Raw genomic sequence first — 23,980 nt, forward strand, 5'->3', positions numbered from 1 at the left:
TATTGTGTATGTTAACAATGATTGCGTAACATGTCTCCATAAACAGTCAACCCATTAAATTATACTGAATAACTAACCCACACAAAAGTTAATATCACTTGATCACTGATACAGCAAATGTCATCATGTAAAAACACTGAATTCATCTTAAATAATTAATATGAAGTACGAAAAATAGTGTACAACTTAGGTATTTTGGATCTCCTTAAATAAAAATCACCCAGTGAAACCTATTTGTTCACTAGGAGCGGTTTCACTTAGTATTCACGAAATCAATCCTGTTTTAGACGAAAACCAATGTATTTCTTAATAATTCATGTTAATTACTTATTTATGCAAATTAGAGAAGTCAATTGACACACTTCTAGAAAACGGACTTTTTGTAACAAAGAATTATTCTGTCAAGTCAACAAATCTGTCTGTCATTTTAATAACATGTTAAATTATGTCACTCGATGTAAATTAATAACTTTTCTGCACAAATTATGATAACAGATGTACATGTGACTTGTACACTATATCTCTTTTTAGTAGTTTTTTGACAATGTTATAAATACGAGCAGCAAGAAAGGTCAAGAGGCAGTCGGAATGTCACTTTGGTACAGTGTGTTAGTGTGTTATTGTTTGAGGTGGATAAACAATGCAAAGAACATGTAAAGGAAGTTGTGTTGTGTCATAGTCTTTGGTGGACAGTGGAATTAAGATGGCCACCAGAGAAATAAATATTTGAAGTTTACATATTTGTTGGTTTCGTTCATCCTTTATCATCAAAAGCACATAAAACAAAACACGGGACCTCATGTATTTTAACCCTAGACAACCAGATTTAGAGCCAGCATCAACCTCGAGACACAGCAGCGATCCAGCAAGCAGCAGTGATTACTACAATGCATTGTAATGGCGCCAACCTAACATCAAGTGCTAACAAGCTCCGTAAATGGGAGTGAAATAGTGCGATTATAGCAATTAGCAATATCTACGACCAGGCGACCATTACAGAGCTCACAAGACTTCAATGGATTGTTCTTCCTCAACCTCGCTACAGCCTAGATGGTGTACCTTCTAACATCCAATGAAGGAGGCACTCTGGAAGAACCTGAACATGGATGTCAGGAAGGCTATTAATCGAGTGAGATGTAGGCTCCAATATTGACCACTAGAGTTGTATCGTGCAGGCATACAAGTCCTCCCAGTAAGGTGAAATAAGACTGTCACACTGAATGGTGATTATGTTGGAAAACAGGGTTTTTTAGCCAAAAGAATGAGGAATAAAATGGTTTATTTAAATCCTGAATAAAATAAACCCGCTTTCAGAATGGTTTATTGAAATCCTGAATAAAATAAACCTGCTTTCAGAAAGATAATTTCCTGCATTACTTATTGAAAGCCCCTCATACATGCTGTTTCAGTTTTATTTAAAAAATTTCCAATTCAGATATTGCAAATTGGATCCCATGGTCCTTAAATAGGAAGAAGTTAGGAATTTTTTAAGGGACCAAATATGAAAAACAGCATTTCTCAATGACTCAACGTACAAAACTAGGTACTGTTAATCATAATGTGACATGTCATGTTGAAAAAAAAAGCAACTTTCAAACAATCTCCATCTTCTACTGGAAACACTTGCAAATTAATAATCTTGACTGCATCAACTTCATTATAATTTACTGTATAATAATATAATATTTTGAGCAGAGGTGTTACAGTACTTTCTTAGAACAGACAATCCATACATTGCTTCCTATTAAATATATCTTGTGACAAACCTATGGAGGTAAAGTTACAGACAATTGATCTCACACTGTGGCTCATCAACACTCATTCTAGCCACAGACCATTTGCAGCTGGAACAGAAGAGGAGGCCAATGGCAATGGTAAATAATGTGCACTCTGCGATACCCCATATACGTACAACATGTACATGTGCGAGTGTTTTCCAACAAAGGAGGGAGGGGGGTTGCACACACTAGCACACATACTTGACTCCCAAACCAATTGATAGACAGGCATTAAAGACAGTACCTACTTACAGCTTCTGAAACCACACTTACCTTTTGTTTATGTATTTTTATTGCTGCATTTGTGTCCATAGTACTGGGAACTGTTTCTCTTGGCAGTGGGTACTGACTTACCCATGTCTGTTTATGTCCGTTGTCTATTAACTGGACATGTGAGTTATAGTTCCATATTTGAATGTGCACATTGTGATATAAATCAGGAATTTCTTACATTATTTGTACAGTTTTGCTTCATGAACTTGATATTTCAGGAACATTAGGAAATGCACTTAACTGCTACAATAGTAATCCCTCAGAACTGCATCTTCAGAAGAGTAATTTTGTGATGTAGCAAGGATACTAGGTCTTTTTTAAACACATAACATTATATAAATTATATATAAAAATTTATTTGTCAATATGAAATTAAATATATTTACATTGCATTTTGGAACTTAAATGAACTGTCTGTACAATTCAAACTCAACAGGAAACCTTTAAAGTATTCTTTTGACACATGCATTTCATTGCTATACAAAGTATGTTGCTACCAGAAAGTATGACTTTCAGTAGCTGGAATTCATGTCAACAACAGATAGCCTTAACTTTGACAACAAATGCAGTACCATTCTGAATTCTAAGTGTGTTATAGGGAAGCTTAAACCATCCATCTCTCTTTCAGTTGTATGTCGACAGGTTTCGCATCTTCATACACAGTTGAATTGCTACTTTGTGCTTTCTCTGTTTAGGATCTTTAAATCTTCCACACATTTTTGTATGAGTCTTAAGATGTTTGTTTATCAGAAAATTTGAAGGGATTGACAGAATGTCAGATTGTGCCAAAAACAGATCTCTAAATAGGCATGCCAAACATCAGTAAAAAGTTTTAAAGGGTTAGAAGAAACAGCTAACTGGCAGTGAAAATGCAGCATCAAGGAGAATGAGTTGCAGTTCTTTGAAGTCAGTATAATTTTCTGTGATCTGCTGATCTTTTCTAACAGTTTCTGTACTTTAGTACAGTATATTTCTAAACCACTCATGTACAGCTCTTTATTCATTGTCTGCTTTACAAATACACTGGGTAGCAGTAAGTATGTAATGTTCAGTTAGGAATCCTAGAATCTGTTTCAGATATAAATGATGGAACTCTTCATTGCCTTTACTTCTAAATTGTAAAATGTATGACTTTATCCTCACTGTTCACATTATTAAGTAACACAGCTATAGCAGAAAATGTTATAAGTTACTGTTGATGCAGAGCTGTCATAGTTACTGAGAGAAATTTGACAAATTGTATTTACAACTGGGACATAGCAGAGGTGACACTGTTCTCTTACTAAAAGTCATGCACCAAAACATTTGTTGACATTTCTTCTTAGAGACCTCAACTGCCAAACATGTTTCTTTTAAAAAAATGTTATTTAATGAAAGATAGTATACTGAATGCAAAGTCCAACTCAACACACTTGACACTTACATGCATGCTTAAGACTATCAATGTTTTATAATTGTTTCTGAAAGTAATATTTGATAAAAAAATTTCTTGCTGAGTCTCACAATCAAGACTAAATCATTGTTCATGTTTATTCCAGAGTAAGTCACAGGAATGATGATAACAATTTCAGCCAGTCAGTCATCTCTTTTTATGGCTCCAAGGATGAAATAATCTTGAAGCAATTATCAATGTCATTGGCATGCTTTATGATTTTGAGACATGATATGCATCCATCCGCCACTTCTTATCTTCAACATGGTTTTCGATGGATTTTCTCTGTCGTTTGAGCCAAAGGTAAGCTGTGGTGAGGCAGGAAGTGACCAGTACTGTTAACAGCAAGACAGAAACCACGAGGAACGCAGGCATTGACATACAAATGCCATCTGAATCTGTAAATAAATAAGAAAACATTATTTGGACTCATTTCATAATGACTTGCAAAAGCTAAGATATACTGCCAGGCTTATCCTTCATCTGTTCATAGGTCAGTCAGTTACATCATTGTTTACATCTACAAGCCACCATACAGTGCATTGCAGAGGTTACCTTGTAACATCAATCTGTGTCTTCCTCTACAGGTTTCACCCTCTACATTCCCCCTTATACCATGGAAGTTATTACTTGATGTCTTAACAGATATCCTATCATTCTGTCCCTTCTTTTTGCCAGCATCTTCCACATATTCCTTTCCTCGATGATTCTGCAGAGATCCTCCTCATTCCTTATCTTATCAGTCCACATAATTCTTCTATAGCACAACATCTCAAATGCTTCTATCCTCTTCTGGTTTTCCTACAGCCCATGTCTCACTGCCATACAATACTGTGCTCCAAATGTACATTCTCAGAAGTGTCTTCCTCAGATTAAGACCTATGTTTGATACTAGTAGACTTTACTTGGTCAGGAATGACCTGTTTGCTAGTACTAGACTGCCTTTTATGTCCTCCTTGCTCCAACTGTAATGGGCTATCTTGCTGCCTAGGTCAAAGAATGCCTTAACTTCATTTACTTTGTGATCACCAATTATGATGATAGGTTTCTCACTGTTCTCATTTCTGCTGCTTCTCATTACTTTTGTCTTTCTTTGGTTTACTCTCAATTCATATTCTGTACTCATTTGACTGTTCATTCCATTCAGTAGATCCTTTAATCCTTCTTCACTTTTTCTGAGGATATTAGTATCATCAGACAATGTTATTATTGATATTTTGTCACATTGAATTTTAATTACTTTCTTGAACCTTGCATATATTTGCATAATCGCTTCTTCAATGTTCAGATTGAACAGCAGGGGCAAAAGTCTACATCTCTGCCTTTCACTCTTTTTAATCTGAGCACATTATTTGTGGTCTTCCACTCTTATTAGCCCCTCTTGATTTCTGTACATATCATATTTCATCCATCGTCTCCACCATTTTTTTTTTCAGAATTTGAGCATCTTACGGTACTCTATTTTACATTGTAAAACTATTTTTCTAGGTCAGAAACTAAACGAAGACGCTACATCTCCTTCCTTGGAGAACTGTACTATATAGAGATTCCAAATGTATCAGAGATTAGATTTCTTGAATTAACAAGAACTTTGTTCTAGGATGAAGTGTACTTTTCTTGTCTAATTTTCTATTGTATACTGATTTCCATATTTGCTACACACATTTAATCAAACTGTACTTGTGTGATTATTACTAGAACATTATTCAATAATAAATAAATAAAAATAAATAAATAAATAAATGTGTTTCCCAAGTGGAGATCTTACAAGATAGTTAAATAGGAAAATAAGAGAAATAGTCTAAGGGAATTACAGTAGTTGTAAATGGAGAACTGATAATCAGATTAAGTAATGGTAATTAAGATTAAAGTAGATATAGTTGTTCTAACTACTACATACATAATGAGGTCAGCATATAACGTATTTGAGAGTTTGCTGTTTTATGGTACTCTTTACAATTGAAAGTTTTTTATCTACCTTTACTGATATTTAGAACTCACTACATTTATCTGAAAGAATGGAGATTAATAATCAGAAAAATAAAATGTTTTACAAAATCAAACAATGGGAAATCCAGGAAGACACACAAAATTGATAATAAATAACTGTAAAGAGTACAAAAAAATAATTTATTGAGTATTTATCTGTGAATACTGTGGTAAATTTTAATAAGTATCCTAAATATACTTACATGAACCAATATTTATAACTGTTGAACGAGATCCAGTAAGAGCATCCAAGTCATCAATGTCTTCAGGAGCAATCACCCTGAATGAACGAAAAACCTTGAGTGGCTCCCCATCTGTAGAATTGTCAGTCCACAGGTCTCGCCTTCTACGAGATATGGGGTTTAGACTCTGTTTGGGAAAAATTTCAAATTACCAATTTTTCCATCATTTGTTATTGAATTTTAAATAGACATCTCATCACTTTTAATGTAGTAATATACTTACTAAAGGAACAGTCTTACAGTTGTTTCTGACATACTTTACCAACATCCAAAATAGCACACAAATGTTCCTGAAAGTAAGTTCTACAAATACTTTTTGCATGGCTGTAGTTTTCAAATGAGCTTGTGTACAGTAGTCACGTTTCCTTGTGCACTTACACTGTGTGTAAGTGGCATGTAATGAAAACTGAACTGAAATGCTAGAAACTGAAATACAGATATTTGAAGTTTATGGTTGGTATATCAAAGTGTATTGTTCAGTTTGTACATCAGCAGTCTTGAAACATGAAAACATGGAAGGAATTAGACAACTTTAAAAAGAAATTAATCTCATCTGATAAACAAAAATTGTTGTATAGGCTTATATCTTAAAATACGGTTTTTGAAAGATAAAATTTGGGCATGACTACAAAAATACATCACTGCTTTGAAATAATGCTAACCAATTATGTTTTTACTATAGATCTGAGGATCTTTCAGAATGGCTTCATTTTCTCCTTATACTTCTGTTCTCTTCAGCTGTCTAACAGTGAGCAGCAGAGTGTACCACTGTCACTTCCTTTACTGTTCCAGTTGTACATGGGGAGAACGACAGTTTTGCACCTTTCTATTTTTACCATTATGGGCTTTTTACAAGTTATATGTAGAAGAAAACAACAATTTGTTTGAATCTTCTAGAAATGTACAATCTCAAAATTTTAACAGTAAACTCTGTTGTGATTCACGTTCCTCACCAATAGTACCTGTCTCTGGAATTTGATGATTATCTCCAAGAAGTGCTTACAAAATGAAACCACAATAAAAGTGTTGCTTATCTTTTGTTATCTCCTCTATTAATCTTACCAGGTAAGTGTCCCAGACTGAGGGGTGTTTCTCAAGTGTCAGTCAAATAAGAGTTTTACTACATTAATTGCATTTTCTGTGACTGCTTACCAAATATGACAACAATATTAAAGAGAAAAACACTTCCTAATGTTCTGCAGACTTATCTTTAGTTGGTCATGACCAGCTTTTGGCTTCTCATGCCATCTTCAGGTGAGAACTGAATGTCGCAAAGACAGATAAACATGATGTGCAACTTACACAGATATTATTTTTACAGAAGATATAAAAATGACAAATTGTTTGTGTAGGAAAATACTATAATAATTACATTAACTAAAAATGTGGAGTAAACAAAGTTTATGTGGAGGTAACAAATTACAACAAATAAAATGAATTTACAGTTTGAATCCAAAATTGTAACGAAAATTTAACAAGGGGCAAATGGAAACTGAGCTTCATCATTCAACACTAGGCTGAATTCTGTGTTTGTTGATTTCCATTGCTTCCAATAAGGTTATCTTCGTGCTTTTTTGTTTTCTTTTTCTTCTTTTTGGAATGGAAAACTTCACATTTTACATTGTATGGTTTGTTTTCTGCTACAAGATCATCAGCAAAGGTCAAATCTTTCTTCCTTAATTGCCAGCTTCTCTCATGTTCATGTAGCCCAAATAACACAGCTCTGCCTGACTGACCAATATAGCATTTTTGACACTGCTTCCAAGTGATTTTTATAGATGGCACTCTGTGCCAAGGGTTGCATTTTGTCTTTGCTAGTGAATAAAAATTTTGATATGTTGCTGGTATTATAAAATGCAGATCTGTTGTTACAATACTAACTTTTTTGCTAGGTTGTCTGAAATGCTGTCAAAATATGTAATTTTGCTTCTGGTTGTGAAGCTATCAAGTGATAGGTGTCAGCCAGCACAGGAGTGGTGTAATTTTATTCATTTTCTTTTTTGATAAAATATTGTCAATCAGGGCAGAGCTATAGCAATATAGTAGCAATTTGTTTGATGGTTTGTAGTTCTGTTTGAAAGGCTGATTTGGATAAGGGAACAGACATGAGGCGTCCTGCTGAACAGAAAGCTACATGTTTGTAGTTGTGTTGAAACTTTGAGCTTGCAGCGATTACTGTTTCAGTAGCTATGTTTTTTCTGTAAATGCTAAATACATTTGCTTCTAGTAATATCTGTATTAAGGTCCAAGAAATTAATAAAAGAGCCTTCCAGTTACATTGTAAGCTGAATTTTCTTATGTTGTTAGTTTAGCTGCTGCAGTAATGTATCTAACTGTCCAGTGATACCAAGCCATAAACACAACACATCATTGTCATATCTGAACCAGTACTTAATTTTACAAATCAATGGCTCTTTCTGTAAGAAATTTTGTTCAAAACTGTTCATGAAAATTTTGGGTACTATAGTACTAATAGGTGAACCGATGGGTAGGCCATCACACTGATTATAGTACTTGTTTTGAAACTGGAAGCTATTCTGTTTTGCATGCATTTGAGCAGCATAAATTGTGTCATGTAATTCAAGAGGATTTACTTTTGATTTGTCCAAAAGAGCTGTTAATATGTTTATGGATTCATCAGTAGGAGCATTTGTAAATAAGCGAGTGGCATCAAATGATACTGTTTAGAACTGGGTGAGATTTGCATATCTTTAATTTGGTCAACAAGAGCCATAGAATTTTTGATACCAAACTTAGGTATACAACCGATTTCCCTTTTAATGACATGATCAAGCTCTTTTGTTAGTAGGTAACGTGGAGCAGAAAAGGATGACATTACTGACCATATTGGAACAATATCTTTAGCTTATTTTATTTTATCAGCTATGTCCTTTATAAGTGGACTACACAATTCATGAAGATTCTTCCAGTGACTCTCATTCTGGTAACTGTGTTTTGTATGATTAGTTTACAAGGTCATCCCACGTGCATATCCTTAGATATTTCCACTGTTTCCAGTGAATATTCAGCAATTTTATAATCAATAATAATGGGTATTTCTGTTTGTTTATGTTCAATGCATTACATCTGCTTGTGTTGGAGATCAACTGCCAATCCCTACACCAAACGTTGATCTTCTGCAGGTCTTTCTGCATTTTGCTACAAGTTTCTAGTGTTGCTTCACTATACAAGTCCTATACAAATCATCGATACTAATTCAGATTTCATCTTTGATCGATGACCAATTTATAGTCAATCTTTAAACATCAATGATTTTAACCTTTGAACTGTTGTACTGGTTGACTGAGACAACCAGAGTTAATTGTTTTGCTCCTAATTGTAATTACTCATTGTTGGACTGTTGGCAGTTCTATCTATCTTCAAGCTGGACCTCTGTTAGTCATATTTATTGCTGCTGGAGTTGTAGTGAGAAGTCGTTGGCAATAATTGCTGCTTATTTTTGTCTGTGCTCTTGTTTGCTGTACAGAGTCAACCATGCAACTGATAATGTAAGTAAAATTTTTTGTATTTATTATTTATACCATCATTTTTATAGGTTAAAATCTTTCATTATCAAATAAGTTTCATTTTTGTTTGTACTTTTAGGGTTCATTTCAGAAAAGGGTTGTCAGAGGAGGAATTTCAAAAAGCTACTAAATGACAATTCCAATGACAGCAAGCATTCTGCATTTGACTGGTCCAGTTCACAACTGTGAATCAGGATCCTTTAAAGGGAAATGAACATGTACATCTTGAAGAGCAGGAAAAGCAATGTTATGAAGTAGAAGATATTGATGGTGATGATTTTGATTTTATCTGTGGATCTTTTGTTGGCAAAGATGATAAAACTAAGTGGTCCAAGGAAAGTATTATCACCAAAACAGCAAAAATGTCCTAAAAACTATAGTAAAAATCCTTCCTGTTCTAAGAGGTCTGCTAAGGATATTACAGAGGAAGTGACAGTGTTCAATATGATTACTGATGAGGATATGTTTGATTTACCAAGTGTTGTGGTATGCTAAGTAATGACTGATATGATTGTCAATTATTAATACAATTATATTATCTATTGTTTAATATATTTGAACCATATTTGACCAGGTATTTGTATTTTTTTGCAGGTCAAGTTTGATTGAAGACCAAAGTCTTGTGTGACATCATTGTGTATATTATCATGCTGATGATTGCATGAAGAGTGTTTTTTGTTGAGCATGTGTTCTGCAATGGGGACACGTTTACCTCAGCAGTAGAGGTGTATTTGCAGCAAAGTTCCAAGAAGTGAAGATGCCTAACTGCAATGCTGTGCAGAAGCTCATCACCAAGTTTCGAATGACCAGAAGCATACAAATGCTCGAAAATCAGGCAGGCTATCCACATTCAAAGAGAAGGTGGTGGAGGTGCAAGACATGATTCTGCAAAGTCCAAAGAAATCAGTTAGATGACAGCTCAGCAGGCCCACATTTCCATGGATTCGACTCACAAGATTCTCCAGAAGTTACTATACATGTATCTGTATAAAATGTCAGTCGTGCATTAATGGAGAGATGCCAATTGTCCTATGTGTGTGAACTTTTGCAACTGGTTTCTGTCCTTCCTGCAGGACAATGATGAGGGGGTTCTTGACACAAGTTTTTCATGTTTGAGGCATGGTCCCATCTCTCTGATTATGTGAATAGCCAGAATAGTCATGTGTGAACTTCGGAGAATCTGTATGAATTTAAAATGTCCCCAGTGCAAGATCAAAAGGTTGGTGCCTTGTGCTCTATGACTTGGAAACACATCAGTGGACCGATCTTCTTTCAGGACACCATAAATGCAGAACAGTACAGCACCTGCTTTCTGGAGCCCTTCCTAGGTGAACTGAATGAGGACAAAATTGAGAAAACCTGGTTCCAACAGGATGGGATGACTGCACATACCACCCACAAGGTGATGAACTTTTAAAGAACATCTTCAGTGACTATATAATCTCTTGTGGACACTGGCCTCTGCATTCACCCAACTTGACTTCATTGGATTACTTTCTGTGGGGTATATTGAAGGGACACTCCCAGTGTTCTGCATAATGTGCAGGCAGGAATGTGTGCAGTCTTCAAGTTCAAGGGGATCACTTCCAGGATCTCTTATACAAAGCTAATTCCAAAAGTAAGGTCTCCTATTTTTTTATAAGTACATAGACCCGTTTATTTCTACAGTGGTTTACATCAGTTTACAGCTTCAACATTTAGCTATTTTTCGACATAATCATCATTTCTGTTGATGAATTTTTGTAGACACAGTGGCAGTTTTTGTATGCCCATGTCATACCAGCTCGTGTCATGCTGTTCAGAAAGTTATGAACCTCTTATTTCACCTCTTTGTTGGAGCTGAATTGCTGGGACCACAATTAATGCTGACAGGTACTATGAGACTCTGAAAAAACTCAAATGGGCAATTCAGAACTGGAGAAGAGGAATGTTGAGCAATGACATACACATTCCCCATGACAACACTCGCCCACACATTGCTCGGCAAACCGTTGCTCCCCTACAACAGTTTCAGTGGAACATTATCATCCACCCACCCTATACTCCTAACTTGGCACCCAGTGACCATCACCTGTTCCCTAGTTTAAAAGAACATTTGGCTGGAAAGTGATTCAGCTCTGATGAAAAGGTGGAAGAAGAAGCTCATAACTTTCTGAACAGAATGGCAGCGAGCTGGTATGACATGGGCATACAAAAACTGCTACAGCATCTACAAAAATGCATTGACAGAAATTGTTATTATGTTGAAAAATAGCTAAATGTTTAAGCTGTAAACTGAAGTAAACCATTGTATAAATAAACAGGTCTATGTACTTATAAAAAAATAGGCAACCTTATTTTTGAGATTACCTTCGTAACTTCCATGACTTTAATACAGCAAGTTATGAACTGTATACTTACTTATTGAACACCCTATACTTGTGGAATACAGTTGGATGATAACTATGTCTTCCTTGTGCCTATGTCTTCCTCATGTGCCCTTTAGACTCATGAACATCCATTACTTTCTAATTCAAAAGAAAAGTCATAAATTATGGATTGCTTCTGACATTCTTCCTGAATATTATATGTCTCCTAATACAGAACTTCAAATACCTTTTCTAGCCATTTACTGGCTGCTGAACTTGACTATTCTTTCATTTCCTATCTCTATGTGTCATTCATTGGCTGGGATACTGAGAAAACTGAATCAGTCAATGAAGGAAATTGCTTGAAAAGCACTTGTGTGACCAATCATAGAATATTACTTAAGTGTGTGCACCCAAAGCAAAAACTAAATGTTTTTTAAGTGGTATTTTATATCCCCATTTCACAAAATGGTTCCAAAGTAGTCACTTAGTGTCATATTTCCTCACTGATCACATCTTCTATAAATTAAATGGCTGTCTATATTCAATGGTTGAAAATTATTGTTAATTACATGGGAAATAACTGTATTCATTATAAAGCTGAATGACGTGTTGTAGTGTGTCCTAAACAGCCCTCTCTTGTTACAGGTATAGGTACTGGTGATGATTTTCTTTGAGAAATACTAATTCGTATAAATATTAAACTACCAGTTGGAGATAAACAGCAGCAATTTAGTCTAGCTGGGAAGGCAGTAGTATTTTTGTTTCAAAACAAGGGCTTACTTAGTAACTGACTACATTACATGAAGCCAACACATGTTAACAAATGTTAAAGCTGTATACTGATATGTTACCAATATTATTAATAAAATGTGCAGATTTAATTTCTAAATATTGATTCTCTTTAAACACGTGACTTGAATGGTTCAAGTAACAATATGTTTCCCACCTTTGTGGAATTTACAAAACATTATGAACAAATGAATGAATTATTTAACCTGCATTACTCCCTCTAATGTTCTAAGTTCATCTCCACTTCACCACTGTAAAATTAATTTTGTTATAATTGTGCTTGGTTGTGCCTGTCTTTCTATTTTCCAAGTCAGAACAATAATGTCTTGCCATGTCCCTGGTCAGGTTCATTTGAGTGTTTGTGTTGCTGTATGTGTGAATATGTGCACTTAACTAGAGAAAGAGCAAGAGGTTCAAAACTAATACAAAACATACTGTTTTCTGTTGCATATTTCTAAGTGCCACACATCAGTCAGCTAAAGGTGAGCAATTACCTTATCTTATTTTAATGTATTTTCCATGTCAGATTTATATCATATCAGTTTTTAAATATGTGTTATGATTTTAAAACATTTTTTCCTATGAAAAAACTAGTTCTTACCTGTCCTGGAGTAGGACATCCTTCACACTCTACTTTGCACAGCTCAACATTACACTCAAAGATGAGATCCATTATATCTGGGAATTTGAATGCCTGTAATGTAAATAGTGGGAATGCATTTTATGTCAATCATTGCATTATAGACCTGTGAGAGTAAAGGAATTTTGATAAAAATTATGTGTTATGTACTAACTTGAAAATATGCGTATGCAATCACTGAAGCAGAACTAGATCCTGTGTCTTTAGTCTTCTGGAAGGCACCAATTAATTTAGGCTTCAAGATACAGCCTCTTTCATCTGTCAGTTCTACAACATTGTCACTATTTGCATCCCTTGCAACACATTGCTGCACCTTTTAAACAAGATAAACGAACTCAGTAAATTATTCTTATTAACTATATTATCTTTCAATATTATTTTTAACATACTATGAGCAATATAATATAGAATTGTGTGACACTATATACCATGTATTGGTAGTGTGTGCATGAATCTATCATACACTGCAAAAATACATTCCATATGATGCTATCAAGGAAGTTGAATTAGTACTGCCCATATAAGGCACCTGTATTACAGGCAACTTTGGCTAATAGTAGATTTTGATATCTATCCTGACTGACAAGCTTTGTGATTCTATTTCTTTTTTAAGCTAAGTTGTGTCTGAAACTATACGTCTGGTGTTAAAAAAAGAAGAAGAAGAAGAAGACTGTGAGATTGACATATTGTATGGAAAAATACATTTAAATTTAATTATTTTCCATGTTTTCTGTAAAATTTTGGAAATTAATTTTTAATTTTTATTTTAAAGATTAATTAAAGATTAATTATCCTATAATACAGGGAGCAAATGACTATTTACAATTTGTACAGAAACCAGATGGCAGTTATAAGAGTTGAGGAGCATGAAAGGAAAGCAGCAGTTGGGAAGGGAGTGAGACAGGGTTGTAGCCTCTCCCCGATGCTATTCAATCTGTATATTAAGCAAGCAGTAAAGAAAACAAAAGAAAAGTTTGGAGTAGGAATTAAAATCCATGGAGAAGAAATAAAAACTTTGAGGTTTGCCGATGACATTGTAATTCTGTCAGAGACAGCAAAGGACTTGGAAGAGCAGTTGAACGGAATGGACAGTGTCTTGAAAGTAGGATATAAGATGAACATCAACAAAAGCAAAATGAGGATAATGGAACGTAGTCAAATTAAGTCGCGTGATGCTGAGGAAATTAGATTAGGAAATGAGACACTTAAAGTAGTAAAGGAGTTTTGCTATTTGGAGAGCAAAATAACAGATGGTGGTCGAAGTAGAGAGGATATAAAATGTAGACTGGCAATGACAAAGAAAGCGCTTCTGAAGAATAGAAATTTGTTAACATCGAGTATAGATTTAAGTGTCAGGAAGTCATTTCTGAAAGTATTTGTATGGAGTGTAGCCATGTGTGGAAGTGAAACATGGACGATAAATAGTTTGGACAAGAAGGGAATAGAAGCTTTTGACATGTGGTGCTACAGATGAATGCTGAAGATTAGATGGGTAGATCACATAACTAATGAGGAGGTATTGAATAGGATTGGGGAGAAGAGAAGTTTGTGGCACAATTTGACGAGAAGAAGGGATCAGTTGGTAGGACATGTTCTGAGGCATCAAGGGATCACCAATTTAGTATTGTAGGGCAGCGTGGAAGGTAAAAATCGTAGAGGGAGACCAAGAGATGAATACATTAAACAGATATAGAAGGATGTGAGTTGCCGTAGGTACTGGGAGATGAAGAAGCTTGCACAGGATAGAGTAGCATGGAGAGCTGCATCAGTCTCAGGACTGAAGACCACAATAACAACAACAATTATCCTAAAAATGCCATTTCTTTCATTTGGCTGTAACTGACACTGACTTTGAATTATGCAATATTTGGTTACAAAATTTTCTAATAATATATTACAAGCCATTAAAATATGAACTGTTATAATTTTTCATAAAACCCGATGAAGATCAACATTTTCATGCTGTAATATATATCATTGGTATCTTGCAGCAAAGAGTTTTCCAATGTTTGTTTCACTTTCATGTAGGACAGTCCTTATTTGCAAGTGGAGCAAGGCAGTCTTTGTTTTAAAAGTAGCATAGTATCTTTGATCTGGATACTGTAAATTGAGTGTCCACCATGTATGTCATTTTATTGACATTTGTGAGTTTTAACTGAAGATGTGTCTCAAACATATTTCAGTGTCATCAGTTTGCATTTGGTACAAAAAAATGTGGAAGACTCCCTTCAGGAAAGTGTGTGAAGTTGAAACCTGAAGTTGATGGTTTGGTTTGTGTGAAGCAGAAACAAACCACAACATCTCGTGAGTGTGTTTCTTCACTAACATTTAAATCCCTAGACCTGAACATCTTTCCCTAGATAATATCAAGATGATGATCAGAGCTGCAAATATTTTGATGCAACAATATGATTATTAAAAATCGTATTGCTTAATGCAACAACCATTCTATAAATGGTTTTTTACACTGCTGTTTCCTGTTACCTACATATGCACATTTACAAATCAGTTTATCATGATGAAGAAATGCAAATACATCATCAACAATATATTTAACAAAAACTTTCTAGTTAATTGTAGTATTAGACCATCCATACCTGCCTAGCTATTTTTTTTCGGTTTATTTGAAAATTATTGCAATATTTCAAACCAAACAGTCACATAACAGAACATGCCTGCAACAAACTATAATAATATTTGCTGTTTTAAGGTCTAAAGCAGAGCAAAAGAGTTAGATATGCTGTGTTCAGTAATAGCCTACAGAATTTGATTTTAGTGTTTCTTTTTTATTTAAAAAAAATCATTGCTGGACAAAGTACAATATGTTTAATTTGTAATGTTTATGTATGAAACTTATAGGCAACTGTTTATGGAATTGAGGATTTCAATTTCAGTATGATAATTAATGTATCTTCTTATGATTAATGAGGAGGAATAATGATGTGCATATTTACAATAACAGAAGGCAAAATTGCCTTCATTAGTCTTAATCAAAATAATTTTAACCTCAAAAAGAGATGAATATTGCTGATACCAAAATCTTTTTATCATTTACCGAGAAAAATAAAATGCCTAACAAATAGTTAAGTTAAATTTTAAAATAAACTAAAATAGGATCTTGTAATCCACTGAGAAAAAATTTATTTTGTAGGTTGTACACTACGTAATGTAAAATACAATACATGGTACCATTACTTCATTCATTTTTAAAACTTAATATTTTTACTGGGACCAAATTCATCTGTAAATATCAAATATTAAATGAATAAATTAAAATAGTTACATATCTTTTACAACAAAATCTTTTCAAATAACTTCCAAATTTCAAATTGTATGTCCTATTGTCCTAATCTTGGCGTGTATAAACGAATTCTATACAAAGCATAATCTCGACTACTACACATTACAGCTTTGTGACCAGCCAAATAATGTGTGAAGTGGTAGATAGGATGAGAAGGGAAAGTTGTAGCAGTTCCCCCTGTTTTGTTTATCTTCATTTATTGTTCTCAGTGTCGACCTACTGCGTTGCTACACTGGCTGAAAAATGGGTTGTGGATTCCAACACTAACTACTGTAAATAATGTAGCTGACAGGTGCATAGTTTCATTTCACAGTACCATACATTAATTTCACTGTTCAAAACCCCCTAATAATAACCAGTATATGCCAGCACACTATTGTATAACTTTTGATAAGCCTCTTTAATAGTTTGCAGGCAAACCTCCACATACTGATACAGTAATTTACTATTGAACATCTAATAGCAGTAAAACCCTAATCACAAAGTTCACAGTTCTTGAAGAATAGAAAGGTACATATGGAGCAGACACTGTCATTGTTTTTACACATGATCTAATTGTGTAACATTTATTACACTGTTAAGTTGCATTGTTGTCGTTCTAACCAACACAGGTTCCTCGTCTGAAACTCAGTCGTGAAGTAACTGACTCGTGACCAAAATTTGGTCCCTTATATATCATCACAATAATAGGTGCTGAAACTATGCATTGTCTGAAGTTTAATTTAGAGAAATTACAATTAAAACTTAACTCACTAAATTAACTGAATATATTGAAAAATTCATTCCTTTTAACAGTTTCTTCTACTATGAGGGTTAAGCCAAATTATTTCTTTAAATCATGAAATTAACAAATATAGTTATGCACACAACACTTTTGACAAAACTATTAATTACTATGAAATTAATTAAGGGCTGGCTTTCTTAACATGTTTTTGAAAAGAGCCAAATAGATACTTTAAGATTACTAGCATTTTGTCTTCCAAATGTTTACAGATATTGCAGAATTTATATTTGTTTGTAAGTCAACAACAGAATTTAATTTACGAAACAAATACTGATTTCACACTATAATGAAAGATGCTAACTAGTAATAGAATAAATTAGAAAATCAGTTAGGTACATACATAAAACCAAGCACAAAATTAGATCTGATGTTATATTCTTTAAAACTGATGGCCAATCTTTCTCTTTTTGAAATGCAGATTCTATTCATGTATGTTAACCATAATTAGTAAAAATGAATTTAAGGAGGCAGATGGCAAAACAAGAGGGGAATTAAAATTATTCCAGCTTGCTTCGTCACAAACTGAGGAGGCATTGTTAAGTTTTGTCCTTTCATACTTTAGGTTATCACTTGTTTCCTTCTTCTTCAAATATTGAATTTTCCTCCCATTGAGTAGAATGAAAGTTTAGCTTTTGTATTATGTCAAATCAGTAGTAACATATTGATAGTAAAGGGGTTTGTTGAATCACTTGTGTTATTGTCAGAGGGGCTAACATTTAACTGGCATCTCTGTGGCTGCAGGATATTGATCACACAACAAAACTGATGCAAATTTAAACAAACAGGAAACCCAATTTGCTAAAATGTTCCTAAATTTTCTCCCTAAGTATGAGATCCTTTAAATTATGACATATCTGCTTGGATCACCTGTGTCTTAAAGTCAATCCTCACCTTCTTTTAAACATTACAAAACACTTATTGAATCAGGTTTGAATGTTATATGGCAGCAATTTTGATTACTAATAGTCTCTTGCTCTTCAGTAGTTTGTTGTGTATACTGGGAAATCGTGTGAACTTTACTTGGTGTGTAATTAATAGCAGCAGGTAGTAACATGAAATATTTTCTGAATACTTATGATTTTGAAAATGGAAATAAATCACATTAATGTTTAAGATATGGTTGGTAGGATTCCACAGCTAAAGCAAAAAGTGTTTGATACAGCACAGGTCTTAAATAAATTATCATGTGGTATTCATATCCTTAGATGAACAAGTACTGATTTTGATTAACATTATCACCAAAGATAGTACTGTTAATTCTTTTTTTTAATTTGTATTTGAATTCAAGAACTTTTGATGAAATCAGCAAAATCATATCATAATAAGAAAGAAATAAATTGTACATTTATACTTACTCTTATATCAAATCCAGGATCGCCTTCAACATAAACAACGAGTGTCATTGTTTCCCCAATTTTCACAAGACCACTTGCTGGTGGAGCAAATGGCCCTTTACCAACCTGCATAATTACATATCATTATTCATTACCACCCAGGATGTGACTGATACAATATCATAAAAATAATGTGCACATTTTTATAGTAGTATCATATTGCTGTAATGTAAAATTCTGGATTTAAAAATACAATAATTTTTAGTACATCATTGTAGTTCTCAGTATTTGTTCCACATTATATAATTTTCAAGTCTTCTTCCTGGTGTTGCTTCAGCTACATTGCCATAAAGAAAACTCCAGATGCGGAGCCAAATTATGAGGGTATGCTAATAAAAATAGTTTGTATGAGTACACACCTGTATAGTAATTGACATCAGTAAATGCATTCCAGTTTGTCTTATTAAGATAGCCAACAACATATATTTTGGATGAAACTCTGAATTACTGAAGTCACTAAAAAAACTTGAGATTACTGTTTCATGGGCTATCAAACCTCTCCAGTGTAGGGAATATTAAAACCCGAATTGAGTAATGATTTGTTATTAAAAATAATTACAGGCAGTAACAAGTAAGGTGAATGTGTTATTAACCTCACTCAAGAGGAAGTCTTGAAAAACAACCAATCAAGAATTTCTTCTTGCCACTAGAAAATCAATCTGGGGGAGAGTCTTGTATCTTGGAACACATTTCAGACATTTGTCTCTAGCCAGCTTTGTAATAGGTGTTCAATATATTTTCTTACACTGTTTTCAAACAACACTTTTCAGTTTTTATGTGCTGCAGAATTTTTCTGAAATTATGAAAGTTACTTTGGCAAAGTAAGGGTTTTCAGAATGTGAAAAAATGTTCCAAGTTACAAAATGTTCATGTACTTAGGAACAAATTTTCTGTTGAAATTTAAAAGTAAATCAATTAAGAAAATCTTTTCAATATTGTGTTTAATAGTCTACTGGTTACATTATGACTGTACTACTCACCAGTAACCAGTTACAGTAATCAAAAGATGTAAATGTATTATCAAAAACCACTTACAAGTTAAATACATTTTGAAACACAAGTTATTACATACCAACACAAATCTCCACTTTCAATACAGGTAAGGTTGTTGAGACATTACATAAACTCAATTTGTTTGGAAATACTACACATACCATGCTGGAAAGCCTTCTCACATCCCAAGGTATGGGATGGTGCATGACCACTGAAGTATGGCTTCAACTTACACAAACTACACTCCTGGAATGGAAAAAAGAACACATTGACACCGGTGTGTCAGACCCACCATACTTGCTCCGGACACTGCGAGAGGGCTGCACAAGCAATGATCACACGCACGGCACAGCGGACACACCAGGAACCGCGGTGTTGGCCGTCGAATGGCGCTAGCTGCGCAGCATTTGTGCACCGCCGCCGTCAGTGTCAGCGAGTTTGCCGTGGCATACGGAGCTCCATCGCAGTCTTTAACACTGGTAGCATGCCGCGACAGCATGGACGTGAACCGTATGTGCAGTTGACGGACTTTGAGCGAGGGCGTATAGTGGGCATGCGGGAGGCCGGGTGGACGTACCGCCGAATTGCTCAACACGTGGGGCGTGAGGTCTCCACAGTACATCGATGTTGTCGCCAGTGGTCAGCAGAAGGTGCACATGCCCGTCGACCTGGGACCGGACCGCAGCGATGCACGGATGCACGCCAAGACAGTAGGATCCTACGCAGTGCCGTAGGGGACCGCATCGCCACTTCCCAGCAAATTAGGGACACTGTTGCTCCTGGGGTATCGGCAAGGACCATTCGCAACCGTCTCCATGAAGCTGGGCTACAGTCCTGCACACCGTTAGGCCGTCTTCCGCTCACGCCCCAATATCGTGCAGCCCGGCTCCAGTGGTGTCGCGACAGGCGTGAATGGAGGGACGAATGGAGACGTGTCGTCTTCAGCGATGAGAGTCGCTTCTGCCTTGGTGCCAATGATGGTCGTATGCGTGTTTGGTGCCATGCAGGTGAGCGCCACGATCAGGACTGCATACGACCGAGGCACACAGGGCCAACACCCGGCATCATGGTGTGGGGAGCGATCTCCTACACTGGCCGTACACCACTGGTGATCGTCGAGGGGACACTGAATAGTGCACGGTACATCCAAACCGTCATCGAACCCATCGTTCTACCATTCCTAGACCGGCAAGGGAACTTGCTGTTCCAACAGGACAATGCACGTCCGCATGTATCCCGTGCCACCCAACGTGCTCTAGAAGGTGTAAGTCAACTACCCTGGCCAGCAAGATCTCCGGATCTGTCCGCCATTGAGCATGTTTGGGACTGGATGAAGCGTCGTCTCACGCGGTCTGCATGTCCAGCACGAACGCTGGTCCAACTGAGGCGCCAGGTGGAAATGGCATGGCAAGCCGTTCCACAGGACTACATCCAGCATCTCTACGATCGTCTCCATGGGAGAATAGCAGCCTGCATTGCTGCGAAAGGTGGATATACACTGTACTAGTGCCGACATTGTGCATGCTCTGTTGCCTGTGTCTATGTGCCTGTGGTTCTGTCAGTGTGATCATGTGATGTATCTGACCCCAGGAATGTGTCAATAAAGTTTCCCCTTCCTGGGACAATGAATTCACCGTGTTCTTATTTCAATTTCCAGGAGTGTATATAATTGGTTTTTAAAATATGTGTATAGAATTTTACTCACCATAAAAGTTCTGTAACTAAAGAATTAGCAACATCTTCCAAATTTCTTTTTTTTTCTAGTCCTTAAATGTGTAGAACTTGGAATACTTAGAAATACAGCACAAAACACAACATCATGCCTCACAACAACAGAAAAAATGGGAAATGATGAAAATCCTGCTTGACAATTCCTCATGCACATTCCTTTATGTAATTCTAAAACCAATCATTAGATTGAAACACTGACAAGGAAAAATCATGTGTTCCTAGATACACTGTTCTCAAGGTACAACACTCTCCCCTACTCAACATGACTGAATTTATACTTAATAGGTGACAGTTAGTTACATGAAGTTAATGACTACTACAGTTTGTCCTAACTTGTCACAAAGTCTACTTTCATCTTCAGTGGCTTCATTAATTTTGTTATTATTATACACTGTCAGCTGTCTGGAATAGTACATAACACTTCTTTCTGGCTTCATCACTGTTTATTCTAATTTTGTAGTGAATATAAGAGAACATCATGTCTGGTATTCATTCCCACAAAACTCTTTTCCTTTTGAAAGTAATAGACTTCTTCATGCCTTGAATGATGCAATGGCTACAACATTAATTTTAAAGAATTTCCATGTGTTACAAGTAAGTAAAGTAGAAAAACTGAAAACCATATTGGCAGTGGCAGAAACATTGTTTACCACTGAAGTGTGAGATTGTAATTCCTGGATGCTGCACCCAATAAATAACATTTTTTTTATAACTACAGTTCTTTAAGTATTGCACATCAGGAATACATAAATGTTTATACTTACCAAACAAAAGCGCTGGCAGGTCGATAGACACACAAACAAACACAAACATACACACAAAATTCAAGCTTTTGCAACAAACAGTTGCTTCATCAGGAAAGAGGGAAGGAGAGGGAAAGACGAAAGGATGTGGGTTTTAAGGGAGAGGGTAAGGAGTCATTCCAATCCTGGGAGCGGAAAGACTTACCTCAGGAGGAAAAAAGGATAGGTATACACTCGCACACACACACATATCCATCCGCACATACACAGACACAAGCAGACATTTGAAATGACTGACCTGAATTTCAAGACGTGCTTTCCCTGTGTCTCCACTAAATGTCACAGTCTCCTGATTGAGCATGTCAACATTTAGATTCACATTTAAGGACTGTTTAATAGAGCCTTCCCACAAGCATCTCACTCTTCGTGCTGTGTCCCATACCTGTTAGGTGCAGATTTTTAAAACTTTTGATTATGGAAACAGTTACCAACACTATAGCAAAAACTTAATTTTCCAAATAAAAAAACGTTTTCTGGAGTATTACTTTCTCTGTGGTGATAACTGTTGCAGTAGTATAGTTAAAGTTAATACAAATGCATGTATTTGAATATTCACAAGAAGAATAAATTTCATATTGTAAATTGCACTCACTTCTTGGATTCCTGGTTCATTTTGAAGAACCAGCACATTCTCTAAGTATGCCTGGCCTCCTTCCTTGAATTTATCTATAAATTGTGTGCCACATTCATCATTTAGTTTAACAGTGAAAGAATATTTTGTCTGACCACTGTTTGGTGCCACATAACGGCAGGCAGGATTACGGTAGTAGTTCTGAAACAAAGAGCGACATTATTGAACAGTTTCCTTCTGAGAACATCATTAAACCATAACTTATCATTTCAGGAAAAACTCTTCATCCAGGAAAAACTCTTAATATTATGCACACATAATTTTCTTTGCTCCCTTAGTCTTCTTTGTTGTTACACATTGCATAGTTTCAAGAAAAAAAAGTTTCATTCAAGGAAATACAAAAATGTTCAGGAAAATACAGGAATAGAGAAATAGCATTCACTTAGGAATGAGATAAATAGGAAGTGCATGGAAGCTTTGGTGATTTGGCTACATAAAAAATGTGACGAACTCGAAAAGGAAATGTTTGTTGGAAGAATAATTTGACATATAGGAAACTCATAAAATTTCTGGTAAAATTAAAAGGAAGATCAATAACATTAAAAGTGCAATGGGAATTCCATTGATAAATACAGCTAGAAGAAGAAACAGGAGTTGATAGGAATCTAATATTACAGTCAGAATTTAAAATAATTGTGGAAGACTTGAGATCAAATAAGGCAGAAGGGAGAGATAATATTCCATCTTAATTTCTAAAATCACTTGGGCAAGTGACAACAGAACAACTGTCCACAGTAATGTGTATAATGTATGAGAGTGGCAATATACCATCAGACTTTCAGAAAAAAAACATCATCCATACAATACCAAAGAGAGGAAGAGCCAACAAGTGTGGGAGTTATCACAGAATCATATTAATCGCTCATGCATCCAAGTTGCTGCATTGCTTGCAGCTTGCAATGAGTTTCAAATTTAAGTCAGTCAGAGACCTCGTCCAAATGGCTAATGTAATTAAGGCAACTGCTCATGAGGATCAGTAAATCCAGGTCAGTGTCCCAATCTGGGACAAGTTTTCAACTTTTGTAATTGCATTACCACATGCCCTGTGTGGCTGGATCCTGAATTCTGAATTCCCATTGATACCTTCTCTTTCTTTTCCCATTCTTTATTTGATATATATGTGTGTACCAGCCACATCAACATAAATGGTGTGTGTTCTGTCAGACATGTCTGCTTCTCAGGAACAGTTGCCTTAACTGCTTTAGTCATCCAGACACCGTCTCTGACTGAACAGACATTATTCAGGTATATACTTGTCACTTGGCACATCCCTTTGTATTTTGCTCTCCATCTTCATCTTGTGTGTCCTCTACCCAGTCATT

General features: G+C 35.5%; 1 protein-coding gene across 1 annotated transcript in view; it reads right to left on the minus strand.

The window, feature by feature from the left end:
• Positions 1–2,445: 2,445 nt before the first annotated feature.
• LOC126092143 (uncharacterized) overlaps positions 2,446–23,980 on the minus strand; it is a 173,984-nt gene continuing 152,449 nt past the window's right edge. The window contains exons 6-12 of the mRNA XM_049907610.1: positions 22,620–22,799; positions 22,266–22,409; positions 18,462–18,566; positions 13,176–13,334; positions 12,983–13,075; positions 5,676–5,841; positions 2,446–3,881 (exon numbers count right to left, since the gene is read on the minus strand). Of these exons, the coding sequence (XP_049763567.1) occupies positions 3,697–3,881; positions 5,676–5,841; positions 12,983–13,075; positions 13,176–13,334; positions 18,462–18,566; positions 22,266–22,409; positions 22,620–22,799 (1,032 nt within the window). The 3' untranslated portion in view covers positions 2,446–3,696. The remainder of the gene's footprint in view (positions 3,882–5,675; positions 5,842–12,982; positions 13,076–13,175; positions 13,335–18,461; positions 18,567–22,265; positions 22,410–22,619; positions 22,800–23,980) is intronic.

The sequence above is a fragment of the Schistocerca cancellata genome, chromosome 7 (assembly GCF_023864275.1).
Source record: "Schistocerca cancellata isolate TAMUIC-IGC-003103 chromosome 7, iqSchCanc2.1, whole genome shotgun sequence".
In the NCBI taxonomy this organism is placed as follows: Eukaryota; Metazoa; Arthropoda; class Insecta; order Orthoptera; family Acrididae; genus Schistocerca; species Schistocerca cancellata.